Below are 15,781 nucleotides of genomic sequence, written 5' to 3' on the forward strand. Positions count from 1 at the left end.
CCTTATTACGATATGATATATAGCGGGGTAGCTGGCAAGGCTGCCAACTGCCTTCAGTGGTCTTTGGGCGATTGGGTGATGCACGAGTAAGTCTTTAGGTTCCTTAGCTCCGAGTCGCTCCATGTTATATAATGTGTTTGGAGCAATCGTACTAACGACATATATTGTGACTCCTCTTTATCGAATTTAACTGACTGTGTTGCGGCAGGAATCCCGTCTATGTGGACCGCGATGGCACCCTACATGCAACGATGGAGATGATATGCAAAAGTGGGTAGTTTGTTGTGGCACTTATTTCTTGCATCAGGAACAAGTGAACGGACCATTCTTGTTGAGCCATACTCTACTACAGTAGCATGACCACTCTCAGAGTGCATGAAGACTAAGACCGCGACACTGAAAAATTGCTCAACAATGTGCTCCCAACCTTGGACCCCTATTTATTTGTGTGTTGAACGAAGAGTGCACGAGAGTGAATATGTGGCTGGATTGCATCCACTTAAATTACAAGCTGAAAGAAGGGAACCTTTCAGCGCGTTGGAAGAGGGATATACTTGCAAGGCACCTGTGGGACTACAAAATAACATATTTTATGTTGTACTAAAGCATTAAAACCAGTAGAAAGACTCTAAGGTGAACGTCCCGTTTAATTTTAGGTAGTTAATAACAGCGAATATACAAAGGCTGTAAAAACACTCACCTAAATCATACAGAAGTACCATCTTCCCAATCCTCCATAGTCACATCTCCACCTGGGGTACTCCGTCCAGTCGCTTCCATCATCCCTCCCAGTCTGCTCCCATTCAGAGAGCCCAGTACCGGTTCCTTACCCAACCGGACACGACCATACGTCTCGTCCCATCGCACAGCACTCTTGAAGAAGCGTCGTCCCCGTGGTTGAGCCCTCCCGACGTCAGGGTCAACATTGACGACACGATTCGAAAGGATACTCATGCGCTTCCGTCGGCGATATGAAGATCCATCAGAGTCGTACCGCTCATCATCTGATTCGTCAGAGCCTCCTCCTGGCTCCTGCAACTTGTACACGAACCGGGAGTGTTCTGCAGAGTGTCAGACTGACTCTATTGCGCTGTGATGACATGTTGACACTTACGAGCGAGCCGACGATCTAGATCATCGGTGCCACCGTCTTCGTCAACATTTTCTTCAGCGATGTCTAACCCAAGGTGCCGCCCTAAACTTTCCCTTGGTACCTCATGCATCCCAACACTGGGTGCACAAGGCAAATGTGAGAGCTGCTGCAGCGCCGTCGCGCGCACTTTGTCCAAGCTTCCATCCCGTACATTCAAGTCATCCATATTGTTTTCTGGCACCTCGAGCCTGTAACGCGGGCCAAACCACTCAAAGTACTCATTCCATGGCAGATTGGGGTCAATGTCGTCCTGAATGCCGAGAGCACATGCAGTCTCGTAGGTCCAGGTCCGCGCAACGTTCTTTACTGTATATCCTCCGCCTCCAAGAAGGATAAGTGGGACGTTGAAGGCGCGCAGATACTGCACGCAGTGGGCATGTCCATTCATAGTCAAGTTGAAGCATCCGAGTTTGTCTCCTGCGAGAGAGTCCGCTCCACATTGTAGGATGACTGCACCAGGTCGATAAACTTCCATGATCTTATTTATAATCTGATGAAGTATTAGCTGAAGTAGATGCATACTTGATGAGTACTTGCCGGTTCAAATACCCTCTTGAAAGCGTCGTCCGTGATTCCGTCCTTCAAGGGGATATTCACCGTGTAGTTCCTCCCCTTTCCTCTTCCTCGATCCTCCTGAGTCCCGGTACCGGGGAAATATTCTCCAAATTTGTGGAATGAGCATGTCATGACACGGTCTGTGGTGTAAAATGCTTCCTCTACGCCATCTCCGTGATGACAGTCGATATCGATGTACAAAACGCGGGGGTATGTCCTCAGGAGCTCCAGTATACCAAGGACAATGTCATTAATATAACAGAAGCCTGATGCCTCCCGTTTCTTCGCGTGATGGAGACCACCTGCCCAATTAATGGCGATATCTGCGGCTCCTGAAGATATCCGTTGTGCAGCAGCTGTGGGATGTCAGTGCAGAACGCGTAGATAAACAGACATAGTCATACATATTGAACCTCCAGCTGATATTGAACAGAACTCGAATACACCTTCAAACGCGGGGTTGTCCTCGCCCATCAGAACTGTGGAGGTATTTCATGGGTAATAAAGTGCGTCAAAGAGGAATTGCTGGTACTCACAACGGGTGCCATGATAAGTTAACTCTTCCGCGGTCTCTGGCGTCACGCGATTGAGGAAATGTATGTACTCGTCCGTATGAAATTCCGTCATAACTTCGGGAGTAGCGCGTTTGGGACGCTACGCATGTGCTGTTTCCTTAACAAAAGCATACATTATTCAGGAGGCAGGACACACCAGAACGTGCATTTTTTCGAGCATTCCGTAGGCTGATACAAGATCATGCGTGACACGCATTCGATGCGGTTTCATGGGGTGACCGAGACCGTACGTATACGAACCGGTGTCGGCTGTGGTATTGGTTCGTTAGGAAGAAAAAATGTAGAGTCCATGGTAGACACACCATCATAATAGTAAGCTACACGCCTCTTTGACATCTCTTGTTCGTTAATGGCAAGACAGCAGCTTTCACCTGTTCGTGCGGGCGTTAGGTACAAATGTTTGGAGGTGTCTACCTAGCGGGGTTCAAAAACCTAACTTGGCGGCGCGCGCCGGTCCGCTGGACTATGTCATTTTCTCAAGTGTACATGATAACATGGGTGTACACACTAGTACAGTTCAAGCCATCTCATTGCTACCTGAAAGCGCAGTTAAGAAGGATCAACCGATTCGTATTATTCATATATATTCGAACTCCACCAACGGCGCTTTACTACATCCCATCATTGAAGACGTGTCTGCCAGCTGGGCTCTACCGCCTTGAGCCTTAAATCACAGAAGCAAGTCCTTGGGAAGAACGTCTGAGCCGATAGTACGTGCACAACATTCGCTTTGTACTCGGCTCCGTGGAGAAAATTGTATCAATTGGCAATGAATGCGTTGAGGGAATTATACCAATGGATGAGGGGGGGCTGACCAGGACTCAGGAGAGCCCATGATATCGTTATCATCCAAGATCCGACTCAAAGCCAAGAATCGCAGCGCATTTGCTCTATGAATTCCTGCTCTGATACCTGCATTCAAACTAGCACCCACCCAATTTATGACTTTATTCGTGATATAGTGGCACCCGTGCCGCATCTGTGAGGGGAGGAAGCAAATGAACGTTAAACTTTCACGCAAGAGAATCATGTGCTCCGGTACACCGGCAATTTCCGATATGATAGCTCTCTCTCAGCCGGAACCCAAAAACGATCAGAACCTGTGATCAGCCCTTCCAACGGTGCCACACCGGCTCTGGTATAAACGTTAGCATATTGGTTAGCCACTCCACTTTTCCCTTCTCTTCATTCCTTCACCTACTCACCGAGCATGACTTGGTCGGATGTACCAATCTCGATAGACCCGATCATTACTGACAACGTTTTCATTGGAAAGTATGTAGCTTGTTGTTCAGTATTATGACCTTATCTGACATAGACCTCAGTCTCTCTGCCGCTCTATCAACCGATGTACGCAAGAAACTTGGAATAACGCACGTTCTTTCAGTCTGCACCGACTATTCGTCCACAGACCACAACCACCTCACTATACCTGTACAAGACTCAGAGTACGAAGATCTCCTCATACATCTACCTCGGGGATGCAGCTTCATTCAATCCGCTTTGGACCAAGGGGGAAAGGTTTTAGTGCATTGTGCCATGGGCGTCTCAAGAAGCCCCACTATGGTCTGTGCTTACCGTAAGTTTACGTCCCTTTATTGCTTTCTTTGTGGAGCACTTATTTTGGCTCCTCGCATTCCCTTAAATGTCAAGTAATGTCCACCCAACGGCTGTCTGCTCATGCAGCAATACAATACGTACGAAAACGTAAGATTCAACCTCCTACTTATTCCATTGGACTCATGATCGTTCGGCTACGCAGGTCGACCAATGATTCATCCTAATTATGGATTCATGAAGCAGTTGATTGCTTTCGGCGAGTGCCGTTATAAGCCCTCATGCACAAACAGCGAGTACATCGCCTGGAAGCGCAGGCAAAAACGAGAAGTATCTAAATACCTCGACTTGATCGCCGACACCGTACCCGTGATACCAGATCAATTATACCTTAGTAGGTGCGGACATTCGATTGTGTAGCTGAACCGCATTGCGGTTTACGCCTTTTAATTTTAATTTTTAGTGACTTCCCGGGAGATCCTGATGCTACCGAATCACTTCTCTTGGACTTGGGCATGACGCATGTGCTTTCCATCTCATCTGCACAACTTCCAAAGCCAGATCTTCCTCTGTTCAATCACTGTTTTATTGACATCCCAAATAATGGTCGCGAAGCCTTGTTGCTTGAACTTCCGACAGCATGTAAATTTATCGGCGATGCCATTACCGGCGGAGGCCAAGTGCTTGTTCAGTGCCGCGTCGAGCTCAGAGCTTGTATTGTAGTTTGTGCCTATTGTAAGTCGTTCTTCTCTCTTCCTTTGATGTACTTTCTACATGACTGTCAATCAGTTATGTTCTCGCGTCATGTATCACCACGTCAAGCACTCGTACTTCTTGAATCTGGTGAGTCTTAAACTTGGAACACTATTCAATCATACCTATTCACGCATGTATCATTCCAGCGCTTCCACTGTATAACCCGACAGACAACTTCTACCGTCATCTTGACCTTTTTGCAGCATGCAATTACGTCCCAACGCCCAATAACCCCCTTGTCCAAGCATGGATCTCAGGAGGCACGCAGGCCGGTAAACCTTCCTTAAACAAGAAATCTGCCACAACGACCAAAAACGCTACGTTGTCGCTTGCGACCACGACGCTGACACTTGCGACGGAGTCGAAGGTGTTCGATTTTGCAGCGCTCAGCGAGGTGCTGGCACGGTTTCAGTCGACTTCAACGAGCGTGGGTGCTGCGCGCGCATAGTTCGGTTCTAATATTACTGTTTAACATGCTTGTTCGTTTTGATCATACCCCTCTCTTAGTCCATGAACAGTATACTTTGATAATATCGTATCAGTGCCTATCCCAGAGTTGGGATTCTAGTGTATGTAAACCGAGGCTACATACATCATGATCTACCATTTACATGTACCAAGCTGAGCACAAGACCTTCTACGCCTCATTCCTCAGTGTTCTGTGCTCACCTGCACTCCTACGCACCCTTCATGCACCCTTCTGAATTCCTGTATGACCCTTCCTACTTCCCGACCATCCCCTCCGTCGTGCAAGGCCTACTAGGTCTTTCGCGCGCCTCCCTAGTCATCGGTGTTGTCGTTTCAGTAAATTTTCGATGTTTCTGGTTATCTATGTGTTACTAGCCACTAGCTTACATACTGGCATGCTGCTGTATGGTTGCTGCCGTTGGTACTGGAAGCGTACGAATGCTCACCCGATAGAAACCACTATTCAAAACCCTTACTTGCGATGAGTGACCACCCGCATTGGTATTGGTCTCCTCATCAGTATCCAACTTGCATGTCACGGCGATGCTCTCTTGCTAAGCCTTAACACAAGGTCGTCCCAATCCTATACGCAGCCTAGGCACTATATTAAGCAAGCGGCGTCAAGCTCCACGTCTAATATCGCAAGGCACAATAATCACCTAGAAAGATACTTGACAAGTGACTCTGTCGACCTTCTCTGTAACACAACTGAACTCCAAGCTCATAGCGTTTGGATTAATCGCACACATGCAAACCTTCGTGCCGCCTGAACAAGGTGGGAACACTACTGTATGCGGAGACCTCTTCCCACTTGGTCGGGTCATACCCCCCTCCTCGAGCTCAATGTAGAGCTTTCTCAAGCACGGCAAGATTGCCGAAAGCACGGCCGCAACTGGCAGTAGAGAGCACCCGACCCAAAAGGTAGTGATATTTGCATTGCAAATTCCCCCTCCTGGTTTCTCAGTCGTAGGCGGATCGATCATTGTGGTATCAAATACCAAACCGAGCTTCCTGAGATTAGGGCAAGACGATAGCAAGGTTACAATATCCTGAAAAGTGTTTGTGGGCGGTGTCTGCCAGGAATAAATAGTTCCGAGATCGAGGCACTCGAGGCGTAGCCAGGACTTGACAATGGAACCAAGCACACCATCATCAAGCCACGACATACAAAATGGCGAAAGGTTGACCTTTCGCAGATCGGAGAAGTGCATGAGGAGAGTGGATGTGCGGAGGCTGAATACGTAGTCGATATGCTCAACCGTCTCGGGTACGTCTGGTAGGCTACACTCCAGCCTATCATCAAAAGGGGTTCGATCGTTCAGGTTGCACACTGTAGGCGCGTTCGACGGCAAGCGCAGTTCCAGGATGCTCGGATACCAGCTACAGCCGTCTGCATGGAACAACCTAGCCTTCTATCGGATTTCCGCTCAAGGTCAAATCGGACGAGTGGATAACTAATTTGTCCAGGAAAGAGGTACGAAATTGAGATTTGATGCGAGCGAAAGGTGCCGCAATCCGCATATCCAATACTTGAGGGCCAACGAGACCACTTAGACAAGATTAAGCGTTGTTACTGAACAAGGTAAATGATACTTTCTGCAGGTGCGTGAGCCCGCAGAGAGCGAGCTCGCTCACTTGAGGAGATGTCGCATGTAGTTCCACGACTTCTAGTCGTGGTGAGTATCTGCTGAGACCCGGTGCTACTGAAGACATGGTGTACTGACCAATCCGCAGCGGTAATATCTCTGTATGAGCTGGCAGTTGACATAATGAAGGCATTTAGCACGGCGTGCACCAGAGAGGCTGAGAAGGTAGGTAGCACGTACAAGCTTCCGATCACCTGTCATGGTCCATAGGTCTCCTGGAAGACAAGTGAAAAGTAGTTCCAAAGTCTCCAGCTCGACCCGTAGCACACCCAACGCTATCTCTTTGAAGGTACGACAGATATGAGATAGAGAACGTCGCGCCACTCCATGATTAGGTTGAGAGCAGCTGCGATCAAATCATGTAAACAACCGTCCGTGCCCGAGTCATAAATGTCAGAGAAAATGTGTTTTAGAATCTCTGGAATGAGGAGGCAGGCTTGCGTGGAGTACTCTTCCATGCGGTGATGCTCAAGTGAAAGATCTTTGAAGGAGCGTTCAGATATACGTGGCTAAAATTTGGGCGTATGTTAGGAGACGGCATTAACGAATCAGACATGTCACGCAAAATTCAAATGTCAAAGTTCACTAGCAAAATGACTGTGAAAATTATCATGGCATAGATCAACCATCAACTTGCCTCTATGATATACATCATTGTACCAGACGGGATTCGCAGTCTAGTCCATCCTGAAGCACAGTAGGCCTGCCGCCCTCAAATCGCCGTGTCTGAAAATTAACGCTATCGAGTCTTGTGGCGCTTTCATGGGTAATCTCATCTCGCTATATATAGCCTTCCGAGGATTTGATCTTGGCAACAGCTGTAGCGCCGGTTGCAATGTTCCACCAGTGTGTCAATAAACTCATGTACTGAACTTCCTCACTTACCATATCTCTGGATGACCTCCATCAAACTATAAGAATCTATTCTCCCTTCGTCGTTAAGCGAGCTGCACCAAAGAAGATTCGACGAAGTACACAATAGGAATATGTGCGTTGCGATAATCGGCCACCAAAACATCGACCGAGCGATAGTCCAGCTCGGTCTTCGTCTTGGATCACGTGAGGACGCTCTGGCCCCTTGCATTAATGCTCTGAGCTCTCGTTCAAAGGGCATGTTCTAGAATCAATCATCGTAATTAGAAGTGATAATATGACGAGTTGTTTTTGACTTACTAGTCGTCAGTCGCCGGTGACCAGCGGTACTATCAACGCCCTCTACTCCCACCGTCTCTTGCTCAGGCGGAGTTCCGAGCCCGACGCAGAACAGCTCCTTCGCAAGTTACCAGCCCATCATAAGAAGGTGGCACCCAACTTCGATTATGCGAGACTTACCTGAAGGATTCAAAGAATATCTATCAGCACCCGCACATCGACGCAAGAAGAATGCTCCATCAAAGCAACGGTTGCAGATCGTGTGTACGAGCAGCTCTCGGCATCAATACGAGCGGTTGTCGCAGGGGTGAATCAATCATGCAAATGGAACAAAGCATGCATAGGGAATATATTTAAGCACAAATCAGGGCTTCCTGCATTCTGGTCAACTAATGCATAAACTGCTTCCGTCGCGGATCTTACCACTTCCTTCAGACTGGGATAGGACGACTTATCCCGGTGTGGCTGTTCTTGATATGATATCCGCCGGCAGGAAGGATCTGGCCCTGATTGGCGGCGGGGTATGGGACGTAATTGGGCTGGGGTGAGGGGCGCGTTGCCTGATAGGGCTGGGGCATATCCGCCGGGAGGGGGTTGAGTGTTCTTGAAACCGGGAGGATAGTTGTAGTACTGTGGATTCGGGGGCTGAGCGGGATAGCCGTTGTAGCTGCAAGGGAGAACTTTGAGGATAGCCTACATGCATAGGGTATGGAGCTTGACCGCCGGGAACTGCAGCATACTGAGCCACTGGTAAGGCTGGGGTTGGAGGAAGCCAGAAGCCTCACGTGCTGCAGCAATGGAAGACGTCCATATTCCCTTTCCACGGATGATTGCATACAAGACGATGGTGTCGTAGTAGATGAAAACTAAAAGATAAATACTTTAGCAAACAGCAAACATTCATAAACTAGAGACGTACCAAAGAAGACAATAAATGCAGCTGCCTCCGCTACAATAACCTCATAACGAATCTGGTTAGTTGTGGGATCTAGTAGTCAAGATTAACAGGTGCAAAGAGTCGGTCACAGCTACCGAAGACTCACAACCTGTGTAAATGTGTCCGTCAGGGAAATGTGGGCCCTGGCGGCAACGGTATCAACAGCGGTACCGACCCATGCCACCCTGAGGACAACTGGAAGACGATCAGCTAACAAGAAAATTGCTACAACGTTTGACGCACGGACCCAAATGATCAAATGCAATCATGGAGGTAGAACGTTCCACGGCGTGCGCAACTCAACAGTGAGGCTGCCAGCTGCAAGCCCAAATGCGACAAAGCTTAAGTTGACATTTTGACATCCAGCAACAAGCGGCTGATCAGGCTGAGCACAGATCCGGGCCAATGGCCACAAAGAGCCAATACTGAGCTAATGGCTCCAAGACACGGTTAGGTTCAAGGCGTATCACATGTTAAAATAGTACAACAACTCACAAATGAAGATGGCACGGAACCAAGGGTAGCCGTTTTTACCTACAAAGTGACAGAAAAACGTTGAGGTGTGAGGTAGGTGAGACAATGAGCGTAAGGGATGACGAAAGTATTTTATGTTTTGACATTGACATCGCTTGGCGTAGGCTTGATTGATCGATAAGTAATAAATTGAGCCCTGGCTTACAAGACATAAGTATGATGTAAGTCACTGCCTTATCGAAATACACAATACCAAGATCACGTCGTGACTACTCACAAATCGTGAAACAAGACATAAATGGGGTTAAAAAAACAGCGAGACCGACTTAGGGTATAGGCACAGCACACGCTGGTGATACACCAAGGACTCGAACTGCATCGAGGCGATATCGTCATCGGTCGGTGGTCACAGTAATAAATTGAGTCGACGAATCGCACTACAAATTATACTTGACAACCATAACACCAAAAATTTCAGTCATAGAGGATAAAAAAAACACTAGCACGAGCATATGCGTACTAGCGTGCGGTGGCAACGCAATCCTGACTCCTTGGAGACATGATGTCGGAGACTCGGAGGTGAGCTGAGCCGAGATCTCACATGACCTTTGTTTCAAGACGCTAAGCACACGAATCAGACAGTTGAGCGCTTACGGAGCAATTATATCGTTATTTCGACTTTGGTGGGCGCTGTACGTCATGCTTCTGTTCTGGGTGTCTTTAAACTGACCAACGAAGATCGACGAGGATCCACAGGGAATTGCGATAAAGCCAGGCACCCTGTTGAACTCCATCGCTGCGCCTCCTGCCAACCACGCTACGCCCACACGGTCCCTAGAAGCAACGGACAGTAGTTTAAATGTACCGTTTGATGAGAAAGTCGCGTTTATGGCATGCCCAAGACACGCGGCAGACAGGCAGTTGTTGTCAAGAGAGCAACCTTCTAATCAGAAAGGTAAAAATTCCCATTCAAAGGAAGTAGTCCGCAGGAGGTCGTTTTGCTGGGATGGAGCGTACGTCCTAGTGGCATGACATGATCAGATCACAGCGCTAGATAGAATGCAAACATTTCATCCCCGCAAGTCGCCTTTTGGGGAAGATGAGAACGCAAGGAACTTACCGAGGGCGCATGTTGGAAAACTTTGTATTCTTGAGCAAGGCGTTCATCTAGCTCGAGAATCGAAGCTATATTACCACACCTGTCATAAAACACGATAGGTTACGAAAGCCGAGACTCATGCAGGGTTCCCATTTGATCACCACTCACCGATAACAGTAATTTGGTGCGCTCCACACTGTCACTATCATGTTGTCAAACATGAGCTTATATCCTTCCATGGCCAATTGATGGGCCCGGGCGATGAGGTCAATAGAGTTGTGGTGCGCAAAGGTTTTGGTAATGTCGGCGCCGAAAAGAAAGCCAGCGCCCCGCGGAGATAGGCCCCATCCAGTTATATCTGTTTAAAAAGACATGTGAGCGGACATCGCCGTCGAGCATGCTTTAGCAAGACTTAAGGAGATACACACCGTCTGGATCGGACCAAAGGAGGTCACACATTGGACCGTCATGGGGAACTTCCTGTTTTCGATCAATAGCGCGTATCTAAAGGCAGAGCTAAGAAAGCGTGCGCGGAACACGGAGCAATGAAACATAGTACACACACCTGATCAATAGCCTGCAGGTTTGGGCTGAGTCCACCGTGGACACAAAAAACTCTACCGTCCACGATCGCGCCTAACGCAAGATAGTCAAACACCTCACAACACCATCTCCACACGTTGGTGCTGCCATATTTTCTCTGACACTCGTCGTAAAACCCATATACCTGTGTGATCTGCCGTGACTCATGGTTGCCCCGGATCAACGTGATTCGCTCTGGATAGCGGACTTTGAGTGCCAGGAGGAGCAGAAACGTTTCGACACTGTAGAAGCCACGATCCACGAAATCACCTGTGACAACGGGACATTAAACATTAGACAGCCGATTGAAACGCACCAGGACGCCATGCTTACCCATGAAAAGATAGTTCGTCTCCGGGCAAAACCCGCCTACCTTAAACAATTCCATAAGATCAAAGAACTGCCCATGGATATCGCCGCAGATCTTAATCAGAACGGCAGAATCAGTATTAGCCTAGGAGAGGATTGAATCAAATGCATTCACCGTCACAGGAGAGTCCACGGCTTGAACATTTGCTTCTTCTATTAGGATCTCACGGGCCTTGAAGCAAAGCCGTTTGACCTGTTCCTCGGATATGGGTTCACATCGTGTGAGCTGCTCTATTTGTCTGTAGGATCAACGCGCGAGAAGAAGTACGCAGTGGCCGGACGTGTTTCGTGCGCATTGGATAACGCAATGCACAGAAGCCGGTTTTTGATCGCCAATTACACGTTGTTGCGGTACTTTGAGAACAAGCTGTGACCGAAAAGATGTGAATTCTCACCTGTCGAGATCACTGGGCATTGCAACCTATCTGATAGACCGTCGACTCGGATGCCTTCGACAACAAGTTGTAGTACGTGTGCACCGTGGAAATAACGTCACATCAAGGCACAGTACTGCCGCAGTACCGCCACGTCAGATCGGCTCGGAATCCACGATGCAATTCTTCTTATGAACAACATAATGTACAAAGTATGTATATGCAGGCTAGATACGCAGGTATATGGTATGTGTGTGGTAACGATGTAGTACCAAGCAGCGTAGCAACTGCTGTAAAGATAGCACGAAATGCACGATAGTAATCCGTACACAAAACAGAGACATCGAGGGAAGGAGACAAAATCCGGTTACGAGACAGCTATAAAATACGACATTCACAACAGCAAACGTGAAACAAGGGGGTCTCGGTGTTATACATATCCCGTTGAGGGACGCGCTCGCAGAGCGTTATCCGCCTTCCAAGCGCTTTCGCCGAGGCCGACGTGCGGAGGGTGATAAGGATACGAACTCTGCACTTGAGAATGATGCATGTATGAGAGCGAGGCGGGCGGTGTTATTGAATGGTGCATTTGAGGAATCCGAATGTCCCCGCGAAGCACCCTCTCGTCCTGAATCGGCGCTAGGACTGGTGGTGGCGAGTCATATCTTGGTATGCTCGAATGATGCGACATAAGATTGTGACCATATGATCCATGAACGACATTGTTTTGTGTGTTCATAAAGTTACTGGATATGTTTGAATGATCGGAGACAGGATCCAATATCCCAGAACCGTTTTGGTATGACGCAACCTCGTGTGAGTCATCCCGGTAGGCTGAGTAGTTGGGCGAAGATAACTGAGAGTGCGGTGAGACAGAGTGCGGTGATTCCGGTGATGGCGTGCTGACTGTCTGATAATGTGTAGGATAAGAATGTGGATGCGAGATGTGTGAAATCGAGAGACGAGATGATACAGACGAAAGGTGGGCGGATGACTGCGCAGAGCCATCATGAACATTTTCCATGGGTGATTGATGAAGAGAGGAAGAATGAATACGCGACATGGATGGCTTCTCGCCGTATGCCTGAGAATAGTCGTATGAGTGGTCATGTACAGCATGGCCACTGGAAGGCTGCGAAACAGCCGCTGAGACGTAGCCGTAATTAGCTTGCGAGGACTCGTCATAGCTTGGTGTGCTGTCACCATAATGCGACTGGATTGGCGAGGAGTGCGATGCGACTTGACCATTGGACATTGGCTGGGAATGTTGGTTGATCATTGATGGGAAGGAGTTCTCGGGGGGTGTTGGCGATCTACTGGATACACTGCCAGAATGCAGGCTGTCGGAATATGGCGGTACAGAAAATGCTTGTACCAAAGGTGGAGGTGAGTCGGGCGCTGGGGGGATTGCATGTTCGAGTGCCGGTGGAGGGGAGGGAGTGTCCGACGAATTGCGTTCAGAGGAAATTAATGAGGATGCGGTTCGGCTATTTTTTGTGCCAGAACCGCTAATGCCCACGGCACGGGCAATCGCAGCACGCGTTGCGGAGCTTGAGCTCCGTCGTGAGCCAGGAGAGAGATGAATGCGGTAACTGTAGAAAAAAAGAAGAAAACGAAGCTCAGTTGGTGGCCATGAAGCGCGGCGATAAAATATGTTGAATAGATCATGGTGATAAGTTGTTGAATAATCAAAATTGTGTAATTGCTGTGTGGCGCCGATAGTACAACGAGAATAGACATAGCGGCCGGCGATAAAGAATAGAAGGTGTGCTCACTGTTGCTGTAAGTTGTCTTGCCTAGAACAACGTGTTTCGCATCCAGGAAAAGGACACTTGTGATTGCGTTCACCTGTGTGAACGCGGAGGTGCCGTGCAAGGTGGCCACTGGTAGTGAAGCCACGGTCGCACGTCGAACAGACGTGCTTTTTCTTTCCATTAGCCGTCCCAGAAGATGGGGAGGACTGAGAAAGGGAAGGTGCTGTGGGTGACTGCGGCGAATGACCTGCAGACTGACTAGAATCAGATAGATACTGTACAGAAGAGTATTGAGTAGAATAGATCTGAGAACTAGTAGAATCATGCTTTGTTGAAGTATGACGGGGCATGTGGATAAGGGAGTACTTTGCAGGGCTGCAGAGGAAACGGAGGATAGGAATGTACGGATTGCGGAGGAACTGGAGAACAGGCTTTTGAGGAGAAGAAGTGTCGAGGCAGTGACGCCCAAGAGGAAAATACGTAAATAAGTGCGGTCGCACCAAATAAATGTCATATATTTGTTATATTGATAGAATCCAAGGAGAACCTCAATTTTATTTCAATTGAGGGCTACGTTTAGACTTTGGAATTGACATTTCGTAACATACAGACTTGTTGATAATCACTTGCCGTTTCTTCCGGAAGCGTACCAAAAAGAGAATATTAATTTCGGAGCGGATGCAGTTTTGGACAAAACTTCCGGGGTTCACGAGGCTTGATTTCTATTTCTTCACACTCAGCGCTACCATGATCACCGTCCCATTAATATCTTATATAAAACAGCTTCTCCTACTTGCACTGGATTGTCCTCGATGCTTGCATGCCTGAGCAATCATACTAAGGTTGAGTTCTGCCAGATCTGATAGTAAGAGCGTGGAATAGACGCCTGGCCTGACATTTCTTCCTCGCCCACGTGAGATAAGTTTCGTGTTCTGTTGACCCCCAAACCGACCAATCGGTTTTGCATTCAATTCCGCATACTCTCCGTCAGCCTCTTTTCATTCTCCAGTCGTATCTTTACGCACAAAAAACCGCCTCACGCAATTCAATTTCCTGTCCCCAGGCACCGTTATGAAAATGCTCTTTTCGGGACCGTCCAGACCATCCATTTACGGTTTCGATCGCGATCAACCAATGTTCGCGAGAAGTTGGCAAGCAAGCCCTTCTCGTCATTCAACACACGGTAATCGGCTCAACACTGCGCACAGAAGCCATTCTTTGGATGAGCGAAAGTCGCTCGAGTTGCCAGCTTGCACCCTCGTCATGGATACTATTCATCCCCGTGGTTAGCAGAGGAATCTCGGTTGAATCCCACTCCGTTCATCTCCACAAAGTGTCACGGAAAGTTTGCAAGTCGTCAATGCACCAGGTCGCCGTCCTATTGATTCGAAACTCGCTGACCTCTAAAACATTGGTGTTCCGCCTTCTTCCGTTCAACAAGCTTGCAGGCATCATTGACATAATTCAGTAGCAAAAGCAGTTAGTCGTCGATAGGTTGAGTGATCGTCACTGAAACTCTCTCACACTGAGTTACATCTCTGTCGAACGCCACAAGTCGACTGCCTTTCTCTGATAACCGTGACAGGCGCCGAACTCTATCATATACCTTGGATTCAGATGAATACACAACACCATATACTGCCAGTGACAAAGAAGCTAGCTCAATTGATCATATGCTCGGCCCATCAGTCACCATGTCGGTCAACGTCGTCCCGTGCACCCCCGTGCAGCTTCCGGGTGGATCACGCATGTCAGAAGTCAGAAGACCACACCAACGTCACTTACCAGATCCGCGACCGTTAAGTAAGCATAAGATGAGAGCAACCCTGAAGGAGTTAACTTTCTTAAGGTCCACCGTGCCTCGCGCTCGTATGTCTCAAGACAGTCGTACGACGGAAATCATTCCGTTTTAACGGTTCGGGGATACTCGCGGACGCGCCAAATACCACCGGGCCTGTCCTCTATCACGTCGCAGCCTAGTAGGGATCTGGAATAACGGTTATGTACATGATATATACCCACGCAAAGACAAATTGTGATGGCATTCCATGACAGGGGGTCAGGCGAGGTTGCTGCATCGCCTTGCAGTGCACTAGGTAAAGATAAAATGAAACGATGGTTAGTTCAACTCCCTGATGCGGATTGGCACATTGAACAACGAAATGATACTAGACGGCGTTCAAGGGACCGATCCAGGGGCTTACGAGACCATTTCCGACCGTTGTAGAGCGGAGCCGTTACGGGACCTGGTCAACGAACGACACAAAAAAGGTCTCTCATAACAGAACGTGACATGCATACCTCATATGATAAAAGTTCCTTATAGTGAT

The 15,781-nt window shown here is 48.3% G+C and overlaps 7 protein-coding genes across 7 annotated transcripts; 1 reads left to right on the plus strand and 6 right to left on the minus strand.

The window, feature by feature from the left end:
• Positions 1-453: 453 nt before the first annotated feature.
• DFJ58DRAFT_191880 (uncharacterized protein) lies at positions 454-2,675 on the minus strand. The gene is made up of 7 exons (XM_041379151.1): positions 2,586-2,675; positions 2,420-2,532; positions 2,245-2,362; positions 2,113-2,187; positions 1,691-2,064; positions 1,115-1,643; positions 454-1,061 (listed from the first exon to the last, which is right to left on the minus strand). Exons 1-7 carry the CDS (start codon positions 2,617-2,619, stop codon positions 706-708), a joined length of 1,599 nt encoding a protein of 532 aa, XP_041236721.1. The 5' UTR covers positions 2,620-2,675; the 3' UTR covers positions 454-705.
• Positions 2,676-3,354: 679 nt separating this feature from the next.
• On the plus strand, positions 3,355-5,539 carry DFJ58DRAFT_819794 (protein-tyrosine phosphatase-like protein). Its single transcript, XM_041391932.1, has 7 exons — positions 3,355-3,558; positions 3,609-3,862; positions 3,937-3,990; positions 4,046-4,238; positions 4,304-4,575; positions 4,630-4,683; positions 4,743-5,539. The coding sequence occupies exons 1-7, from the start codon at positions 3,494-3,496 to the stop codon at positions 5,042-5,044; spliced, it is 1,194 nt and encodes a 397-aa protein (XP_041236722.1). The 5' UTR covers positions 3,355-3,493; the 3' UTR covers positions 5,045-5,539.
• Positions 5,540-5,912: 373 nt separating this feature from the next.
• Positions 5,913-6,188, minus strand: DFJ58DRAFT_627214 (uncharacterized protein; the record flags this gene model as incomplete). The annotated part of the gene is made up of 1 exon (XM_041381133.1): positions 5,913-6,188. A coding segment is annotated over one exon (276 nt), but the record flags the coding sequence as incomplete, so codon positions are not given.
• A 2,027-nt stretch (positions 6,189-8,215) lies between these two features.
• DFJ58DRAFT_735287 (uncharacterized protein) lies at positions 8,216-9,068 on the minus strand (the record flags this gene model as incomplete). The annotated part of the gene is made up of 6 exons (XM_041386614.1): positions 8,216-8,236; positions 8,286-8,529; positions 8,560-8,728; positions 8,782-8,833; positions 8,906-8,984; positions 9,043-9,068. 6 exons carry the CDS (start codon positions 9,066-9,068, stop codon positions 8,216-8,218), a joined length of 591 nt encoding a protein of 196 aa, XP_041236724.1.
• A 1,174-nt stretch (positions 9,069-10,242) lies between these two features.
• DFJ58DRAFT_670068 (Metallo-dependent phosphatase-like protein) lies at positions 10,243-11,738 on the minus strand (the record flags this gene model as incomplete). The annotated part of the gene is made up of 8 exons (XM_041382836.1): positions 10,243-10,293; positions 10,394-10,472; positions 10,541-10,730; positions 10,801-10,876; positions 10,938-11,224; positions 11,288-11,378; positions 11,439-11,562; positions 11,719-11,738. The coding sequence occupies 8 exons, from the start codon at positions 11,736-11,738 to the stop codon at positions 10,243-10,245; spliced, it is 918 nt and encodes a 305-aa protein (XP_041236725.1).
• Positions 11,739-11,856: 118 nt separating this feature from the next.
• On the minus strand, positions 11,857-13,289 carry DFJ58DRAFT_819801 (uncharacterized protein). The gene has a single exon (XM_041391933.1). The coding sequence runs from the start codon at positions 12,974-12,976 to the stop codon at positions 12,128-12,130; it is 849 nt and encodes a 282-aa protein (XP_041236726.1). The 5' UTR covers positions 12,977-13,289; the 3' UTR covers positions 11,857-12,127.
• A 179-nt stretch (positions 13,290-13,468) lies between these two features.
• DFJ58DRAFT_670080 (uncharacterized protein) lies at positions 13,469-13,801 on the minus strand (the record flags this gene model as incomplete). Its single annotated transcript, XM_041382837.1, has 1 exon — positions 13,469-13,801. The coding sequence occupies one exon, from the start codon at positions 13,799-13,801 to the stop codon at positions 13,469-13,471; it is 333 nt and encodes a 110-aa protein (XP_041236727.1).
• Positions 13,802-15,781: the final 1,980 nt, after the last annotated feature.

The sequence above is a fragment of the Suillus subalutaceus genome, assembly GCF_016647625.1.
Source record: "Suillus subalutaceus strain FC151 chromosome Unknown DFJ58scaffold_207, whole genome shotgun sequence".
Lineage (NCBI taxonomy): Eukaryota > Fungi > Basidiomycota > Agaricomycetes > Boletales > Suillaceae > Suillus > Suillus subalutaceus.

What these genes read in the sequence shown, in the direction of transcription:
- DFJ58DRAFT_191880 (XM_041379151.1), bottom strand. Translation starts at nt 2,619, where the DNA reads ATGTCAAAGAGGCGTGTAGCTTACTATTATGATG. An exon ending in TGTAGCTTACTATTATGATG is followed by an intron (nt 2,533 to 2,585) that starts GTGTGTCTACCA and finishes CCAATACCACAG; the next exon opens with CCGACACCGGTTCGTATACG. An exon ending in ATCAGCTGGAGGTTCAATAT is followed by an intron (nt 2,065 to 2,112) that starts GTATGACTATGT and finishes GACATCCCACAG; the next exon opens with CTGCTGCACAACGGATATCT.
- DFJ58DRAFT_819794 (XM_041391932.1), top strand. Translation starts at nt 3,494, where the DNA reads ATGACTTGGTCGGATGTACCAATCTCGATAGACCCGATCATTACTGAC. An exon ending in GACAACGTTTTCATTGGAAA is followed by an intron (nt 3,559 to 3,608) that starts GTATGTAGCTTG and finishes CATAGACCTCAG; the next exon opens with TCTCTCTGCCGCTCTATCAA. An exon ending in ACTCGTACTTCTTGAATCTG is followed by an intron (nt 4,684 to 4,742) that starts GTGAGTCTTAAA and finishes GTATCATTCCAG; the next exon opens with CGCTTCCACTGTATAACCCG.
- DFJ58DRAFT_819801 (XM_041391933.1), bottom strand. Translation starts at nt 12,976, where the DNA reads ATGATCAACCAACATTCCCAGCCAATGTCCAATGGTCAAGTCGCATCG.